Source organism: Brachionichthys hirsutus, chromosome 13 (genome assembly GCF_040956055.1).
Source record: "Brachionichthys hirsutus isolate HB-005 chromosome 13, CSIRO-AGI_Bhir_v1, whole genome shotgun sequence".
Classification (NCBI taxonomy): Eukaryota; Metazoa; Chordata; class Actinopteri; order Lophiiformes; family Brachionichthyidae; genus Brachionichthys; species Brachionichthys hirsutus.
This window is the reverse complement of record NC_090909.1, coordinates 8,962,357-8,979,900: the sequence shown is the minus strand read 5'-3', so window position 1 is coordinate 8,979,900 and position 17,544 is coordinate 8,962,357. Positions and strand designations below refer to the sequence as shown.

The 17,544-nt window shown below is 42.0% G+C and overlaps 1 protein-coding gene across 1 annotated transcript in view; it reads right to left on the bottom strand.

Annotated features, from left to right (window-relative positions):
* LOC137903453 (receptor-type tyrosine-protein phosphatase U-like) overlaps window positions 1–11,499 on the bottom strand; it is a 91,810-nt gene extending 80,311 nt beyond the window's left edge. The window contains exons 1-2 of the mRNA XM_068747603.1: window positions 11,277–11,499; window positions 9,158–9,286 (exon numbers count right to left, since the gene is read on the bottom strand). Of these exons, the coding sequence (XP_068603704.1) occupies window positions 9,158–9,286; window positions 11,277–11,499 (352 nt within the window). The remainder of the gene's footprint in view (window positions 1–9,157; window positions 9,287–11,276) is intronic.
* Window positions 11,500–17,544: the final 6,045 nt, after the last annotated feature.

The window sequence follows — 17,544 nt, the reverse complement described above, 5'->3', positions numbered from 1 at the left end:
TTCATTATTACATCACTTATCAACTCATGACATGCAAATGGCCCGTCCTAACACTGGATCATCTAGTATAAAATTCATCACTTACACTGACAGCGAGACAATGAGGAAGTGAGGGAATGTGGAAAAAGTACCTAAAGATAGCATGTCAGCATCTACGGGACAGGAGATGCGGAAAGGGGAAGGAAAGAGGGGAAAAAGGAAACAGAACTGGAAGAATGTGTTTAAATAAAACAGAGCCATTAATAAAATAACCAAATCGCAGTGCAATTACATGAAAAATACAATATAAACACATATTTCTTCAATTACTATTATTAAGGATACAAGTATTCATGTTTAAAAATACATTAATTAATGTCACGGTGGGACAACAACTTGAGAATGGATAAAAAAAAGACATCATCTTGTGTAATAATGTTAAATAGCTGATAAAAAAACATTACCTTCATGTAAAGTGTAAATATAGATAAATAGGCCTTAGTGTTACACTAATCCTAGTCACAAGCCTTAACATAATATGGAAATACTGTATGTCCTATCATAAAAAACAAAATCCCCCATTGTAAGTCTGATATATATATATATATATATAAAGGTGAAGTTTGAGTTATTCTGTTTATTCACATATGCAGGAATACTCATGGTCAGGGTTTGAAAATGCATGCAAGTATAAGCAGCTTAACCCAAGCAGGGCCTTTATCAGAATATGAGCTATTAGCCGCAACGCGGTGCTGTGAACTGAACAAAAGTACAGCGAGGCTTCCTCCCTGGTGGTCCTTTACCAGCAGCCATTGGATGATACACTAACAATCACTTTAACCTCGTAGTATAGTGACTATTTCACCCTAAATACACTTGGAGTGATGGAGAACACGTCTGTAGAGGACACAAACCTGTCTTCAAGCTCACACCACGTTTAGATGAAAGACTGTCTGTGTGTTACAGACACACAACTATTTTAAACTCCAACTTGTTTAGTTTTGAAAGCATCTTGTGTTTTCTCTGTGACAGGTAGATTTGTTATGAGCCTGTGGGTGTGAAATGACACGAGGATAAGACACGACGGAAGAGAGGAATAAACAGCACTTATAGAGGCAGCGTTCTAATCAGCAGTTGGACGGCGGAGCGGCGGCTGTTTGAAGGAAGAGTCACTCGTGGTGCAACGTGCCGTTAATACCTGGTATTAAAAGCTCAAGCAAATATCGAAGGGTGTAGGCAAAGCTAATAAATAATGCAAATCCACTCTAAATGCGTTTCATATACTAGAAGGAGATTAGCGAGGGCGCTGCGGTTGACCCCCTTGTTAGCATAAGATATGAGAGACGCATTTGCATCCACAAAAACACAGAATTAGTTTTTGTTTTTTTTGAGGACAGAAAGAGAGGATTTTCAGGTAGACACAGATGCCGTCAGCAATTCAGAGCTCCTCAACTCAACTTCTCAGCAACTGCCAAACCAGTGTGTTGAGAACTTCTGGACAGAATATATTAATCAGTGATAGTATAAGATCAATAACTTAACATCGTATATTTTCTTGTAAAAGCAAGTGGGAAAAGCGGTTCGGTTAATACGGGAAGGACATGAACATTTTCCACGAGTCTAACGTGCCTTTTCAGTGGCGTAGCAAGGATGAAAAAATCTTCATCATCGTTCTACCTTCTACCTGTAGGGTGAGTATTACATCACATGATGTGGATCAGCCATGTTTGATTTTATCTGTCATTTAATTAATTTAGTCCCCCCCAGACAGGATCACAGCAACAAAAATCAACATGACACCAGGACTCATTGTAATCTAATGACTTGGCGTGTCATGAATCCTGTCACTTGCACGGACCAGTGAATTGGCCGGCTTCACACTGTTTTCTATTTGCAAACCTGGCATTAAATCCACGTTAATCCAAAAGGGACAGTCGCATCATTGTTGTAGCTGCTGCAGAGAGCGCCGGGGACCAAATGGGCACCTTCATTTAAACCCTCAACCCATGACAGCGATTGAACTCAGCATGGTGCTGCAAGAAGAAGAAAAAAATCACTGTGCGTGCAATTGGTGCTGTCAAAGTCATGTGGTTTATCCGTACATGAAAGATTTAGATGCTAAAAAACGTAAAGTTAAGAGTCTTAAAATGACTTACTCCTCTTGCATTTTAATCTCTTTAATTAATGTAACCTATTGTAAAATCTAGTTTATGGAATGATCTGATTATTTATGTCAGCTTTTCAACGACAGCGGTCAATCCAATGGCACTGTCTCGGGTCCGTCTTTGACCAGGAGCACAACAGTCCACTCAGAATCATACCCTGATTCATAAGAATAAGAACATGCATGCATTGCTTGATGTGTAGGAGTCAGGCAGGAGACAGATTTGTCATTATCAGTTTTCTTGTACAACAAAGTGGAACTTCACTTGTCTCTTCTTAGCCTTTATCATCAATAGGCCACAAGGGGATACGAAAGCATCAGGAAGGTAAAAAGATCCACGAAGCAAACTCCGGCCGCATCGATAAAAAGCTCCCCGTCACCAGGCTTCAGCCTGTCACTCCTAAATCGCCGAAGAACTCATCGCCTTTACTCCTTCAGTGTATATATTTTTTTATCCTGTTTTCATTTCTCCAGCCTGTCTAGGGTCTGTACGGGGTGTTTAGTGGGCTTAGTCGCTCTTGCTCAAGCCGTGCACAGTGCACACACACACACACACACACACTGTTTATATCCTCCCCTTAACTTTCCCCTGAGTCTGATGAAAGGAAAGTGAATTTAGAACTGCTGAGGAACCAACAATGACAAGTGTCACTATTTCAAGAAGAAGAAAGGGGCCAGACTCGGTATTTTACCAAGAAGACACATTTTCCACGAGAAGAAAAATCCCTTCTGTTGCCGTTTGCAACGGCAGTGACTGCTGACCAAAGTCTGACGCAACCATCCAGTTCATGAAAACATGATTTCCTGTTCTAAACACAAAGACATATTGCATAGACATCCACCCATTTTTTTAACCCTGTATCCTAACAGGGATCTACTGGAGCCTATCCCAGCAGTCTGCAGGCAAGAGGCAGGGTACACCCCGGACACGCCGCCAGTTTGTCGCAGGGCCACACATAGACAGACAATCATTCACACACACACACACTCACACCTAACCAATCCACCTACAGTTCATGTTTTTGGTGGTGGGAGGATGCTGGAGAACCTGGAGAGAACCCACGCAGACACGGGGGAGAACATGCAAACTCCTCACAGAAAGGCCCCAAGCTGGATTTGAACCTGTGGCCTTCTTGCAGGGCTAACCACTGTGCCACCATGCAATGCTTGAATGGACTACTGTAACCCCAAACTAACTGTCCAGTTTGCCGCCTTCTCACATTCCATACCTCCAGCTGAGGTCAATGGACCCAGCGGGTTCCAGCTGCACCAAGAACCAGTTTGACACTCAGGGCTGATGGGCCTTAGACTTTGGAATGATCTCTCCCTCCAGATCAGATTATATTTTTTTAAAAGGCTGTCTTACACATGTTGATGTCCATGTATCACTGAAATAAAATGATATCTACATGCCGGTTGGTACATTATTCACGAATAAGCCCCTTGGCAGTACATAGACCTAAATGTATATACATTGACTGCACCTCTCTGCTGATGAATTCAGATGTGTTATGCAATCTAGAGAGACCGCTCTCTGTTAATGTGCCATTTAAATGCAAAGAGCCATTATACCTCCTCTGGTTCCTTTTTCAACTCTGTGCCCTGGATCATCAGAGCCAGCACTGTTTAAGTAAAAAAAAAAAAAAAAAACAGCAGAGAGGCGATGGCGGGAAGGCCGAGGATGGAGGCAAGAAAGCACAAATGGTTTGAAGTTCTGCTCGGCAAATGAGCCTCGTCTTCAAAACCCCAGAAGCATATTTGAAGGGAGGAGAACCTCAGAAGTCTGCTTAACTTTGTGGAACTTCACCTTTCTGTGCACGCTGTACCAGTGCTGCAACGGCATTTAGAACTTACTCTGATTCACGCTGAACCAAAGCTGCCATTAATGATGCTTTTCTTGTAGTGTCACTTGATATTTACATTCAGTCCCTATGTGAAATGGCAGGCGCGTTTGAAGAAATCCAAAAGCACATATCATTTCTCCTTGTGGCTGTCAAGGCTGCTTCTTCTGTGCCGTTTTCTTTTTTAAATGTGAAAAGGTTTATTTTCCTTGAGACTTTAAAACGTGTCCCGACTCACATTTTCGTGTAGCTGCATATGAAAAATGCATGAGTATAACCTTTTCCATACATCTGTCTTTGAAAGCACAACTAGACAGCCATCTGTAAAAAAAAAAAATATCACTACATAATTTCTCATGCATTCCAAGGATTTGTTCATTGCAATGGCAATCATCTATGTTTTTTTTACAGAGGGTCCTCTGTTCGGAGGTCGGACGACAATTTATCAAGCTGAAAGGGGCAGGCTCAACAAAATGAGGCGATTAAGCAAATGAAGAAAGGCTGCCTGTTGACAAAACACAATTGATTAACATGGATTAAATTAACGGACAACCAATTTAGAAGAAAATTTAGTTTCGGTTCCATGTGACGATCTCTATTCATTTGTGGCATCGACAGTCGATGCGAATTCAATGTAATTCAGCAAGAGAATCGCCAGTCTGGATCTGCTGTTTATCACACAGAAGACTAAAGTCCTGTTCAATTGGACCATGAAAAAGCCAGAAGACACACTCTGCCGAACACAGCAATCACTCTCAGGTCCTACGTTGCTCCAGACACTAAACCTTGAGATCTCACATCCTGCCTCACGAAACCAACGATGTATTCAGAAGAAATACTCTCTAGGGAAAAAAAAATCTGGAAAGCTGGAGGGCATTGCATGCTTCTTTTTTAGCTCCGATGCTTCAAGTCATCGGTATTTGGCCGGCTGCTGGGCACTAATCAGGACTATTGAGCAGCGACTACCCAATAAAGTAAGCTGTTGTCTCAGTCACAGTCTCTTTAGCCTCTCTGGAAAAACATAAAGCCATGGATTGGAAGGACTCAAGGTAGTGGGCGTTTGCAGCCCTACGAACATTCTGACCTTGCATCTTCTTCCTCAACTGCAGGGAAAACCAGTAGGACAAATGGACAGATCCGCTTCCATTGCGTTGTGAAGACAGTTGGAGTAATATTCCCACTCTAACCAAGGCAAACGCGTTCGCTTGCAAAGTTGGCAGCAAATCGATTGCACTTCACTGCATTATATACGGCACCAATGCGAGATAAAGAGAACCCCATGGAGGCATAACAAGCAGGTTACATCGGATCGATTGCTGTTCTGGACTTCTATTCACGCAGGACAGAGAATATTGCCAGCCCATATTTTATGCAGCAAAGACCTGACAAAGAAGTGAGGCCTGCAATATGCCTACGTTTGTTTGTCTTTATTTTCACTTGTTATCAGTACATCAGGGTTTCCCTCCTGACATTAATTTGGAGGTGCAGTCCGTTAATGTGCATTGTCCCTTCTCCGCAAATAAGTAAATTATTATTATTAACACAGAGGTTCAGACTCTGCTACTGGTTCTCGTTTTCCATGATTTTCATTACATAAATTAAGCATACATATAATACTATGTACTCTAATATAATATAATATTACTTCTGTAGTCCATTCCTGATGGTTAAATAGTGACAGCTTAAAATGTAGATGTCAACCCAGCAAGTTTACCCCCCCCCCCCCGCATGCACACACACACACACACACACACTCCTCTGATGCTGAGATCTCACAGAGCTACACATGAAATCTTTATCTCTTATCCAGCAACATCCAAGTCATTCGAGCGTGCGCTCATTCCAGCTGAAATGGACCTTTTCTAATGGATGAAAAGATGAACGTCGGCCATTATGGTACTAGTGATCCCTAAGGAACACCGGGAAGTATAATCAGCAATGGCCCCTGCTAGACTCCAACAGTCCCAGGAGCTTCTTAACATCCCCAGCCTGCCTCGAGGGGGGAGCTCTGTCTGGAAAGAACTTGATAACCGAGAATAGATTGTGAAAGCATGGGTACGTGTCGGCTTCTTCCACAAACTGCTGCAATTTACTCAAACCAGAGGGCTTTCAAATCAGCGCCATCCTCACTTGGATATTTTCTCCTTAGATGTATGCTTCCTGAAAACAGGTTGCTTTAAATAAACTCGTGCAAAATATCAGCGCAGGCTGGAATTTGGCCATCTGTGTAGATGCACGGTAAACCTCGCAGAAAAACAATCAGTAGGCAAAAGTAGGGTCCGAGGAAATCCGATTGTTAGGCTTAAAGCACTGAGGAACCCCGGTGCGTGCACAGACACCAGCAGCAAGTCTACGTGAGACATCATTAATATTCAACCGAAGCTGGAACAAAGCATGTTTTCACTTTCTTCAAGGTACAGGAAGAGGGCCAGCCTGCTGTGATTAGAGTACACAGCAAGTTCAGTTATCTGCACGTGTAATCATCATTCATCCGATTCTTTATTTAAAACACCCTGAGAGCTTTTTTTTTTTTTACATGTTTGTTGCGTCATCTTCTAAACTTAATAAAAGTGCCGGAGGCTGTCGTTAAAGCTCATAAGCAGGATAATAATGTTCAAAACTGGGAAGTCTCGGATTGCAGCTTCTCGTATGTGTATGTTTCAGAGCACGTCATGACATTTGATCATTTAAAGGTTAGAGGTTAACTATAATCATTTTTGAAACTGATCGTCAGATTAATTAGTAAGGAAAATAATCATTAACTGCAGCTCTAAATGGCAAAATAAAAAATCTTAAAAGCAGTAAAATAATGGTACTCAACCGCTGAACATATATGTGACATGGAATCTTGGAATGGAACCGAGACCATTTGCTCAAGCACTGCAGGTACTTATAAGATGAAGATCTTTAGAGGGTGAATATCAAGTGTTTTGTTTTGGAGGGGTTTAAACTCATGAGTAAATATTAAACTCACCAGATGATGAATATCTGCAGACATTTGGAGCTTCTTTTGTTCATGTTTGTTTTCAAAAAATAGATACTGCTTAATGTGTGCAGCATGAAAGTCAATGCATAAATAAGACCATCAGTAAATGTCAGACCTCCTTACTGCCTGACTAAAGCCAAGTGAACTTGGCAAATGACATAATTGTACTTACCCAAAATACACCTGTTCCCTTGGTAACGTTTCCAGTTGCATTAGCACATATTCCTCAAATTATGACTCAGAAGACTAAAGGTAATATATGTGTGTGTGAATCTAGGCGGGCAGAGTGTGAAGTCCTTCTCAAAGCCAACAGCTGCCACACTCGACGGACGAGCAAAAGGCCTGAAGCCGCGGAGGAGTGGGAGGAAAAAGAGCTTCGAAAAGAGACACCGTTGCATTCAGTAGAATGCGTGCGATAGTTTATAATAGGCTTCAATAGAGGAGATGAAATAATACAAATTCTCAGCCACATGCACTCGTCCAATCACCGTGGAACGTTGATCGGCAGTAGCCGCACCTCCACTCCAATGCAGGAGAGGTGTGAAGGGATTCAGCAGCGGCTCCAGCAGCCATGTTGAAGTGAAATTAATTCAGTATTTGCTCCTTTTTGGGTTTTAAGCCACCCCCAAACAAATCTGCCATATTGGCCACAAAAGATTTTCGAACAGTTTAAGCATTAAACAAAAAAAGCTGCTTGAATTTATTTGAAAATAGAGATTGAAAAACTCCTTGTTGTTGGGCTGAAACACTTCTTGCTGATAAGCAATAATTAAATCAGAGAAGCTGTAACTGTTTTTTGATATTCCATTAATGTAGTGTGTTTGGGGAAGGTGTGGTCACAAATGTCAAGGACAAAAGTTCAAATCCGACCACTGATTGAAGGACTTGGAAGGAGCAGATATACTGAAGGTAGATTGTTCTCATACATACTATCATCTACAACGTGCACATTCAGAATTGAGCGTTCTGTGAAGCGTCCTCTTATTTTACGGGATTATTTTACACTGTATAGATACAATAGCACTGAGCATGTGGCCCATAACATCACCATAGCAACACAAATTGAATTATTCCATGTACTATTAAGCAACATAACGATATGAATATCATGTTAATAAATTAATCTGACTGAATATTTGCCGTGTAAAAGAAAAACATCTTGATTTTTTAATGTTCATCAGATTTGCTGTATGTTTCACAAAACATGCCAGAGTAGTAGAGTTGGAAGGTGGCAGGGTTTGCAAGGTTATTGACAAAACAACCAGGCAAGCAAAGATTCCATCTCAGTGTCCATGGCCAAACGTCAGAAATGCAAAAGTATTCCTATGGATTAGGATTAGGAATGGGAGGAGGTGTGTCCCCTCAGAGACTGCCAAGACAACCTTTATCAATAAAGAGGCAAAGTGGCTGCATCCCCGTTTTACGTTATTCTCTGTAAAGTCATATCTAGAGGTCTCTCAGAATTTCATCAAACAGTTTTCTGCTCTTTAATCAACTCCCCTCTGATCAGGAATGTGATGGTGAGTCAGTAAACAAAAGAAAATCAATCAAAGACTATAAAGGTGATATGCTCTCCTGGCATTTACTGAGCTGTAAATACATTATGATTGGAGTAGAGTGGAAAGGGATCACAGAGGAACCGATGAGCATGACCAAATGCGTGTTCCTGGTTTTGCTGTTGTTGTTGTTGTTGGTTCATAAAGCACTTCATGGCTCAAGACCACAATAGATGACCTGCTGCTGATTCCTAATGGACCAGGCGGAGTGCTCACAGGTTTGTTTAGTGTCCTGAGGGTCAAAACGTAGTAGGAACTATTGATTTGTTTAGTGTCCTGAGGGTCAAAACGTAGTAGGAACTATTGATTTGTATCACTCACGGGCCTGTCTCACTCTAACTGTGTCTTTATTCTATTTTAATTGTTTTTATCTTAAATATTCCTATATCGTGCATGTCTTTTTTACTGCTTTAATTTTCTTTAATATAATAAAAATAAAAATAAATAAAACACCTGCGTATGTATGTTAATTTATGTTAAATTAATAATGACAAATTATTAGCTGACTCCAGTGAATTGCTGCATGACGTGCCGCAGCATAATCGCTATGGAGCCAGACTTCATCCTGCCATTTCAAGACCATTTATTACGGTTTCAGCACATTAGAAACTTGAGTACATGTAAACTCTACCTCGGAGAAGATCCGGGGCGGGTTGGGGCCAATTGTAGGTTCTTATCAGCTGCCAGTCAAAGTCGTCTTCTTGGCCCTGTCGGTATTCACAGAACCCCGGGTCTGAGTCCTCATCAAAGGTGCAGCCAGCTACATGAAAGAGAAAGGTTTATTAGAAAAGGCAAATCAGACTTATAAAAGACAGATGGTGCAGCTTTAGTAAACTCTGATGCTACATACACTCTATTATATCACCACAAGATAACTGGAAATGTGCTAATGCATCAACTGCTGGAGTGTCTTTACAACTTTAAATGAAATTATAGCTGCTGGTTGTGCACTGAGGGGGTCAGCATGTCCCGCCTATATCGGCCATCGCCTCAAAAATCACCACCATTTGGTGCAATTAGCCCCGCGCTGTGTAAATGACCCGGCAGCCACAGGTCATCACAGAAACCAGAAATAATGGGCAGCAATACCAGAACAGTGAAGATGGGCTGTTAGGCTGATGGAGGACAATGGCGGCCTGACTCTTAGCCTGTAATGGTGACCATTCCTATCTGGACTCTAATGATTGCATTCACTGGTCCACCATTATCGTACAAACCAAAGCATTAAGGATGAGAAAAGACATGAATGCTGTATCCTTATGTTTTGGTCAGAAAGCACAGCTTGGCAAAAAAAAAAATGAAAAGGACTATCGCAGAGAGGCTTTTTACACAATGTAGGTTCTATGCATAAATCCGTGCCATATGTTAAAAATATTCTGTCATTATGCATGCCAGATACACTCAGTACAAACACTCACATCGAGTTCTACTCTACCTCATCTATAGAATGTTTCCCACTGATACACAAGGTTCCGTTAAACTCAACTTAAAACTGGAACCGATTTCTCTCTGCACAGCGTAGAAGAATCTCTCTAATCTCGTAGGAACGAAGGAGGAAGTGTTAGATTGGAAACAATGTCGCATGGATCTTGACTTGTTAGATTAACTTGACGTTTCTGTACTGGTTAAAGTGCTTTTTTTTGTAAAGGTGCAATCAGCTTCAGATTAATCCTGATGGGCCACATGACTTCAACGGTTGGATCTAATTAAAAGCTCAACTAAGTATCATCTCCAGACTGTCCAGTTTGGACTCCTCAGAACCATGAGATAACATGGTGGTGCTTGCTTCATCCGTTCATCCTCTTCAGTCCGTGTGACGCAAGTGGAACGACAGTCAACCCCGCCGCAAGTCTGAGGCCACTTGGAGTGTGTGGAGAGTGTGTGTGTGTTGATGCAGCAGCAAAGCAAACCACACCTAACATCAGCTTGTGTCAGACTCTTTTGGCAAAAACAGAACTGAGCCAGTTGTCAAAACTATAAATCTTTTTAGAACTCATCACTGGTAAAGAGGAGTTTCAGAAGGGAAGACAAAGAAGAAGAAGGAGCCAGTTGAGGAGGTTCATGCATCTATTTAGAATGACCTTCTATTGGACGCTTTCTAGCAGTAATAAACTTTCCAACCGTAATAAACAATCAACTCGCTGGAGGGATAACATATTTCACCTGGAGGAACATCTCAAAATCCCTCAGGAGGACCTGGAGTGTGTTCTTGGGGAGACGGATGGACAAACGGCTTCATCTAGTAAATTCTAGTCCAGTGTTATTCAGGCAGGTTTGAATATTTATTCTTTTTCAAGAGCATTTGTTTCCCTTTAATGATCATTGGAATCGATAATATTAATTGTGTAAAATTGTTCATCAATACCTAAACCAATACAGAAAAATGGCATCATGCATCGTTGTGGCCGCAGCAAAAACAGAAAACTCCTAAATAATAAACAGCTGAAACCCCAAAAGTTGCTTCACGGATCCTATTAAAGCTTGGCTGCAGGATCGCTGGTGTTACAGAAACACTCTGAGTCTTTGCCAGCTTCTACTTAATAGTCTCCCCATTTGGCTCACTAATGTTACTGTGATTTCTTTACAAGCTCCATCTGTTTTCTTTATTAATTCTAATGTTTTGAGGGAAGAAACATTGTATGTTACACTAAACTACTCAGGCTGCTCATTCTGGACAACCACCCTAAGATATTGCCGCCACCTTATAAACGCCCCCGCTTTGCCCGGCCTGATTTCCTTTTTCCGCTTACAGCCGGGTGTTTCCGGGTTGTGCAAGCAGATAGCCGTTTTAATTGCCTCCTGTGCGAGGGCTGCTATTTTTGTGCTGCTTGGGCGGTTATATGAGGATGAGAGGGTTGAGTGGTGGTGCGCGTGCCCCGCGGCGAAGGTCTGACTTTCATCAAGAGCCCTGCAGCTCCAGGAAGGAATGTCACCATCAGACACGTTCCACCGATTCCTCTCGTTAGGCCTCATCTTTCCCAGCCTCTTTTGCTTTGAGCGTACATGTTCCTTTCAGTGCCCAAATGAGTTTCTCTGGTAGCGGGAGGGCAAGCCCGTGTAATTAGAAAACTCACATACTGCCGACATTTTTTTTTTTTTTTACCGATGTGCATTTGTGTGCATTTCTTGGAGTGTTTGAGGCTAAATGTTTGTGCGTGGTTCGCTGAGGCTGTTTGCTGTTCTGAAGTTCACTTAGAAATTGTCTGTGTAATACAGTTTCAATCTTTCCTACGATCTGCAACAACTGTGGTAATTAAATGTTTGCCTTCATCCCTGCAGTCTGGCCAACGTAGGGCAAAAAAAAAAGATTCCTCAAATGTCCACATATTATGAACTTGAAGATGACAGACAGCAGCTTTGAGAACGCTAATTGCTTATCAGAGACCCAAAGTCCCCCCCCACTTGTAACTTACATGTTTCTTCATTTTCACATTTACCCTACTATTTGTAAAGATGTTGAAAGGGATGTTTTTCTCTACTTTTTGCAGCCAATTAGGTTGGCAGGACAAGCTGCAGATTGAGCAAGGAATTTAACTTTTTTGTATCACGCAGCAAAAGTTGTAGCATTGCGTGTTTGACTTGATTTGTCTCCACTGCTTTGGGTTTCAGCACATGCCTGATTCACGGCATGAATGAAGCATCCAGAAATCTCAGATCATCCGGGACAGGTGAAGTGTTTCCCCGACCAAAACCAAAGAGGATGGGGCAGCTTCTAGTTTCTACGGTACATCAGTACTACAGTTAGTATTTGGCACACTCCACTACTATGACTACCTATTTCCTTGCTTATGCATGTATTTGAATGTTTTCTTGATCTATCTTGTTAGCTTGTTTTTTACTCTTGTAATGCAGGTTTTCGAATGCATTTTGAACAACATTTCTCTTAGTATTTTCTTTTTATGCTTATTATCATCTGGCATTTGTTTTATGCATTAAAGAAGAGACAGGGAGAACAAAAGAGGATAAACTATAGCAAACTGCTGATTAGGTCATCGCACAATGTGCATCTTGGGCCTTTAGGTTACAAAAACAACAATAGTGCTATAACACTCTAAAAAGGAGTGTGCTAATGCAGGCTCTAAAATATCCCAGCATCTGGGCTAAAAACAAAAACAGAATAAATCTACACTCCGCTAAATGAGGATGCGAGAAAAAGACTTTATTTTGCATATTTAGTGACTTGAAGAGACACATTTAAAAGAAGCTTTCTAGTGCCCACAACATTAGTTAATTGACTCCCATTAGCAGCATCTGTGTTGTCGAAGAGACGCGGAACTAAGCCAGAAAAGGCTCTGGAGTGAGATTAATGGGAGAAGGTCTGACTAGACTGAAGATCTTATGATGGAGCCCAGGTACAACGGACCAAACCTGAGCCTCTTCCACAGTGGACATTACAACTGTGACTAATAACCCGTGCAGAATTCACGAAGTAAACGCATTGTGATGGAGAGGAAGGGAAAACAACAAGCCTCTTGCAGGACATTTATCCTGTAGAAGGAGAAATAAATTAGAGGGGAAAATCAGAAACAGCGGATTCAGTGAAGAGCACTGAAACCAGTGAAGGACAGAGGAAGGGGCCCGTCAAGAGGGGCAGAGATAAATAAAAGCAAATCACACCGTTTTTGTTCGTCTGTAGAGACCAGATAGTATAAAACACAAAACGGCAATCAAAGAAGTCTGCGATGAGGATGTGCTTCTATTGATCGTGCAAATCCAGGATGGATTAAATCAAACAGTTGTAACAAGAATTTTCATTTACCGGCCCAATTACTCTTACAAGGATACCGGTGATTTCAGGGTGTAGGGAGGACATGTCGTTGTCCTCCCTACAACCACATTCTCACATATAAATCCACACTCGAGGATTAAATGTGCAATGTAAAGATCACCTCTCATTGACTCATCTGAAGAAAACAAACTGTTACCAACATAAAAAAAACCACTTCTCCTCTAATTGCATTAACTAGTGGGGAAAAAAATCATCTCTTACTGGATTAGTTGCTAAACTCCAGTAAAAACAAGGCTATGTGAAACCCGACGACTGAACGAGGCAGAGGGGCTGCAGACGCTGCTGATTCACTCAGTGTCTTGATATGGAGACTTTCTTGGGTCCGAGGACTCGGGATGTTCTGCTTCTTCTCTTGTTTGATTTTAGATTAAGCTGAGCCGCATGATTTCCATTTGAACTTGTGCAAGCAACGCAATCAGAGCTGACAAATGTACTTACAGAAGGTAGAGAAGGGCATGAGTGGGAGGCAGACCTACAGCTTAACAATAGTGAGCCAGTAGAGGTATTGATAGAACATTTTAGGATGCCTGAGCAAAGAGGACAGGGAACAGCAAATGAAGAACAAGGAAACATATGAGAGCGAGAGAGAGCGAGAGAGAGCGAGAGCGAGAGCGAGAGGGAGAGAGAGAGACTCCTTCAGACTCACACCTTATCTAACAGTAGCCAGTCTGCAGCAGATGCTGCATCATTGAATTCATTATATCATTTAATAAGTTGTTGTCTTGGATGATCTTAGAGAAGCATTTTCAGGACAAAGACAGAATCTAAAAAGACTTACAAATGTGCAAATTAATCTGATCAGGTATGCGAGGTTTGTAATTTGTACACACATACCAATAATATGTGTGTACAGCCTAGCCTGTACTACCCAGCTGCTGCCCTGTTAGTACTGTGCTGATAGTCAGTGCCTTTAGAGAAAATTGTTTGATTATTTATCGCCAGAAAGTGAATATCAAAATGCCTCTTTGTGCATGTGCGTATTTGTGAGTTTAAGCCGACCAGGTGTATAAATATATTCAGAGGGCCGATACTGTGATCTCAAGCAAAACAGACTGAAAGGTCTGAGCCAACAGACACTGAGAGAAAACAAAAGCTGCGGCAGCACACGCTGCTTGGTTTTATTGAGACTGCCAACTGTGCTAACCTGTGTGAGTAAACGAGCTGCATATATGTAAGGAGAAATGGATCAAAATGGGCTCGGCGGAGTCACAGCGGCAGCCGTGCTTCACCTTTCACCAGGATTATGCTGAATTGACTGGAGATATTCAATCCGCTATGACCGACAGAACGCCGTGGCTGTCGTCACCTTAAGGGGATGACAGAGTCAATGATCTTGCAATGACTATATTATAGTGGTGCAAATCAGAGAAGAACCTGGCCATGACATGAAGAGAAAGTCCTCCTGCAACCCCGCTTTTCGTGAACACCCTGTTACAACTTCATATCACTGTTTTACCAACTCTTACAGCAAATTATATGTGTACAAGATTGTATTTCCTTCTAAACAAATAGTGTAATTTCCCTGCTCCATGTGCAGGACTGGCACTGCAGGGCATACGCTGTTGTGTGAAATTGCTTCATTATTGGTTCGCAAAAGGTTGCAGTATCAAACTGCATCTCCCAGCAGCCATGGTACGCAATGGCCGGACCTTTCTGAAGGTAAGGGATAGATTTATACCCCCCCCCTTCCCCCCCCAATAGCACAATCTACCTGCAGGGGTTGGTGCAAGCTGAATTGGAAACTAATTTGATAAGCTTCTATTAGAGGTAGCTTAAAAAGGTCACCGATTTCCTAATGTGCTTCGAAATTTAACTAATTTCCTTTTTTGGAAAAACAAGCGTCAAATCAGTGCTTCTACCATTTTGCTGCTGAAGCATGGCTCTAACCCGACTTCAGCTCAGGTGAGCAGGTCCTTGTACAGCGAGATTAAAAAGGGTGGCTGCGTGATACACGAGCCTGGGAGATGGAAAAATAGAGAGATACCGGCAGAGAGAAAGGCTTCCAGCTAAGATGTACGCCGTGCTTTTGTCAGCATGGAGACGGTAGATAAATTCTCTGTCAGCAGCTTATTTAGATAGAAAAAGAGTTGCAAAATACCCACTGCAGACAAAGCAGATACTTTTCATCAGGGTAGACTGTCCTCCTTTTATTTCTCATTTAACTTCCCCCGTCCTGAACCCCTTCCATGAGTCATCAATTACGCCGCTCCATCTCCCACAATCAGGAGCTGAAGAACTACTTAGGCCTGTTAATGCTATTGTCGGAGATGTCATGAGGAGAAGGATGCATGAATAGAAGTTGATGAAAAACAGATCTTGTCCAACGGGGCTCAAATCACACCAAACTAAGAAAATGGATGGTTTTTTTCCGCCAGCACCTGCATAATAGCGCCGATCCTCTTCACCGACGAAGAAAGATACAGATTCACTCAACTCCTGTTATATGAAAATTTAATCAAGAGTGCCAGAGGACAGACTTTTTTCCTTCAAGTGGAAAGCCGCTTCTAGTGTTTACGTTAAGGCAAGTCTTTTTCTTTGTCAGCAAGAGACGGAGATTCATTTCAGAACTGCACCTACATGCATTACTGGAAGGCTCCGTTTGATAATATATTCCTATTGGAAATGATTGCCATTCTCATCAATAAGACGCCACATATATCGATGGTTTTAAAATGTGGGCGAACGGCGTACCGACTGAGAACTCATTCAATCCGAAACAGCCTGAATCCATCTGCTGGATTTTAGTTGCAGTTATGATAATGCGTGCATAGATTTACACATCATGCATGACTGGTTGGGGCCACGACAACCGACTGCCTGGCGGCTCTGATGTCGATTTCCATAGCATCAAATGGCAAAATAAAAATAAAAATAAGAGCTCAGAATTGCCTCAGAGCAGGCTGGACTCATTCATGTGAAGCCCAAAATGAGAAAATGCAGCGAGCGTGTTAGCGATGGTTATTTATTAGAGACTTTGTTTTTCATGCCCGCTGCACGCCGCATTAAGCAATGATTCTCTGCAGGTGGTCAGCCACAAGAACAGAATGCTCTGTGAAGCATCGGAAGTTTACATTCGTTATTCTTGCTTCATATGACATACAAACTGTGTAACTTTAACGGGAAAAGGAGCACTCCCAGAATGAGATGCAGAGATCCCCCCCCCCCCTCATCGGCCCTCCAGCTCACAACACCCGTTCGTCCCCTGGGTGCTGCAGTTGACTGCAGGGTCCTGACCTCTATTACTGAAACTGACTGAAAAGCTTCACCGGGGACGCGGATAGACAGTTTCCAGTAACACACCTTCTCGTTTACGCAAACAGTGTGTAAGTGTTGCTCTAAACCAGTTCCAGAGAGCATCACTCTGACAGGATCCTGCCAGCATTTCTGTGGATCACACTTGTGGATCGCAACAAGCAAACAGCGACCCGGATCCGGATAATTCATCAACGAGATGAATGAATGGATGAAACCAACAAATGTAATTTTCTTACAAGCACATTTGAATTAATAAAACATTCAAGTTTAATGTAAATGTTACAGTATGTGCACCCTCTTTTTGAGTTGATTAAATTTGATTAAGTCACACTGGTGTAGGAAGCTTATGTTATGTGTTCACTTTATTGTGACATATTTCATTAAATACACAAGGATAATGGAAAATTAGACCTAATTATTTGTTTAGTAGACGGCAAAAGAATATTCACATTAATTATTCTGTCTTCTGTATTAACTAATTTGTTTAATTTTAATTAATGGTAATAAAAAATAATAATAATTGAAATATCAAATTAGGCGGCTCGGTGGCGCAGTGGTAAGCACTGTTGCCTCACAGCGAGATGGTCGCAGGTTCGTCTCCGGCTTGTGGCCATTCTGTGAGGAGTTTGCATGTTCTCCCCGTGTCTGTGTGGGTTCTCTCCGGGTTCTCCGGCTTCCTCCCACCACCAAAGACATGCAGCCTAGGCTGATTGGTGACACTAAATTGCCCGTAGGTGTGAGTGTGTGTGGCTGGTTGTCTGTCTCTGTGTTGCCCTGCGATGAACTGGCGGCTTGTCCAGGGTGTCCCCTGCCTCTCGCCCATTGACTGCTGGGATTGGCTCCAGCTTGGCCGCGACCCGATAACGGAATAAGCGGTTAGAAAATGAGAGTGAGGGAAATATCAAATTAAATTCAGTAATTTAAAATAATGAAATTCGATCAATTGGATAAAACAAATGGAAACATTATATGTC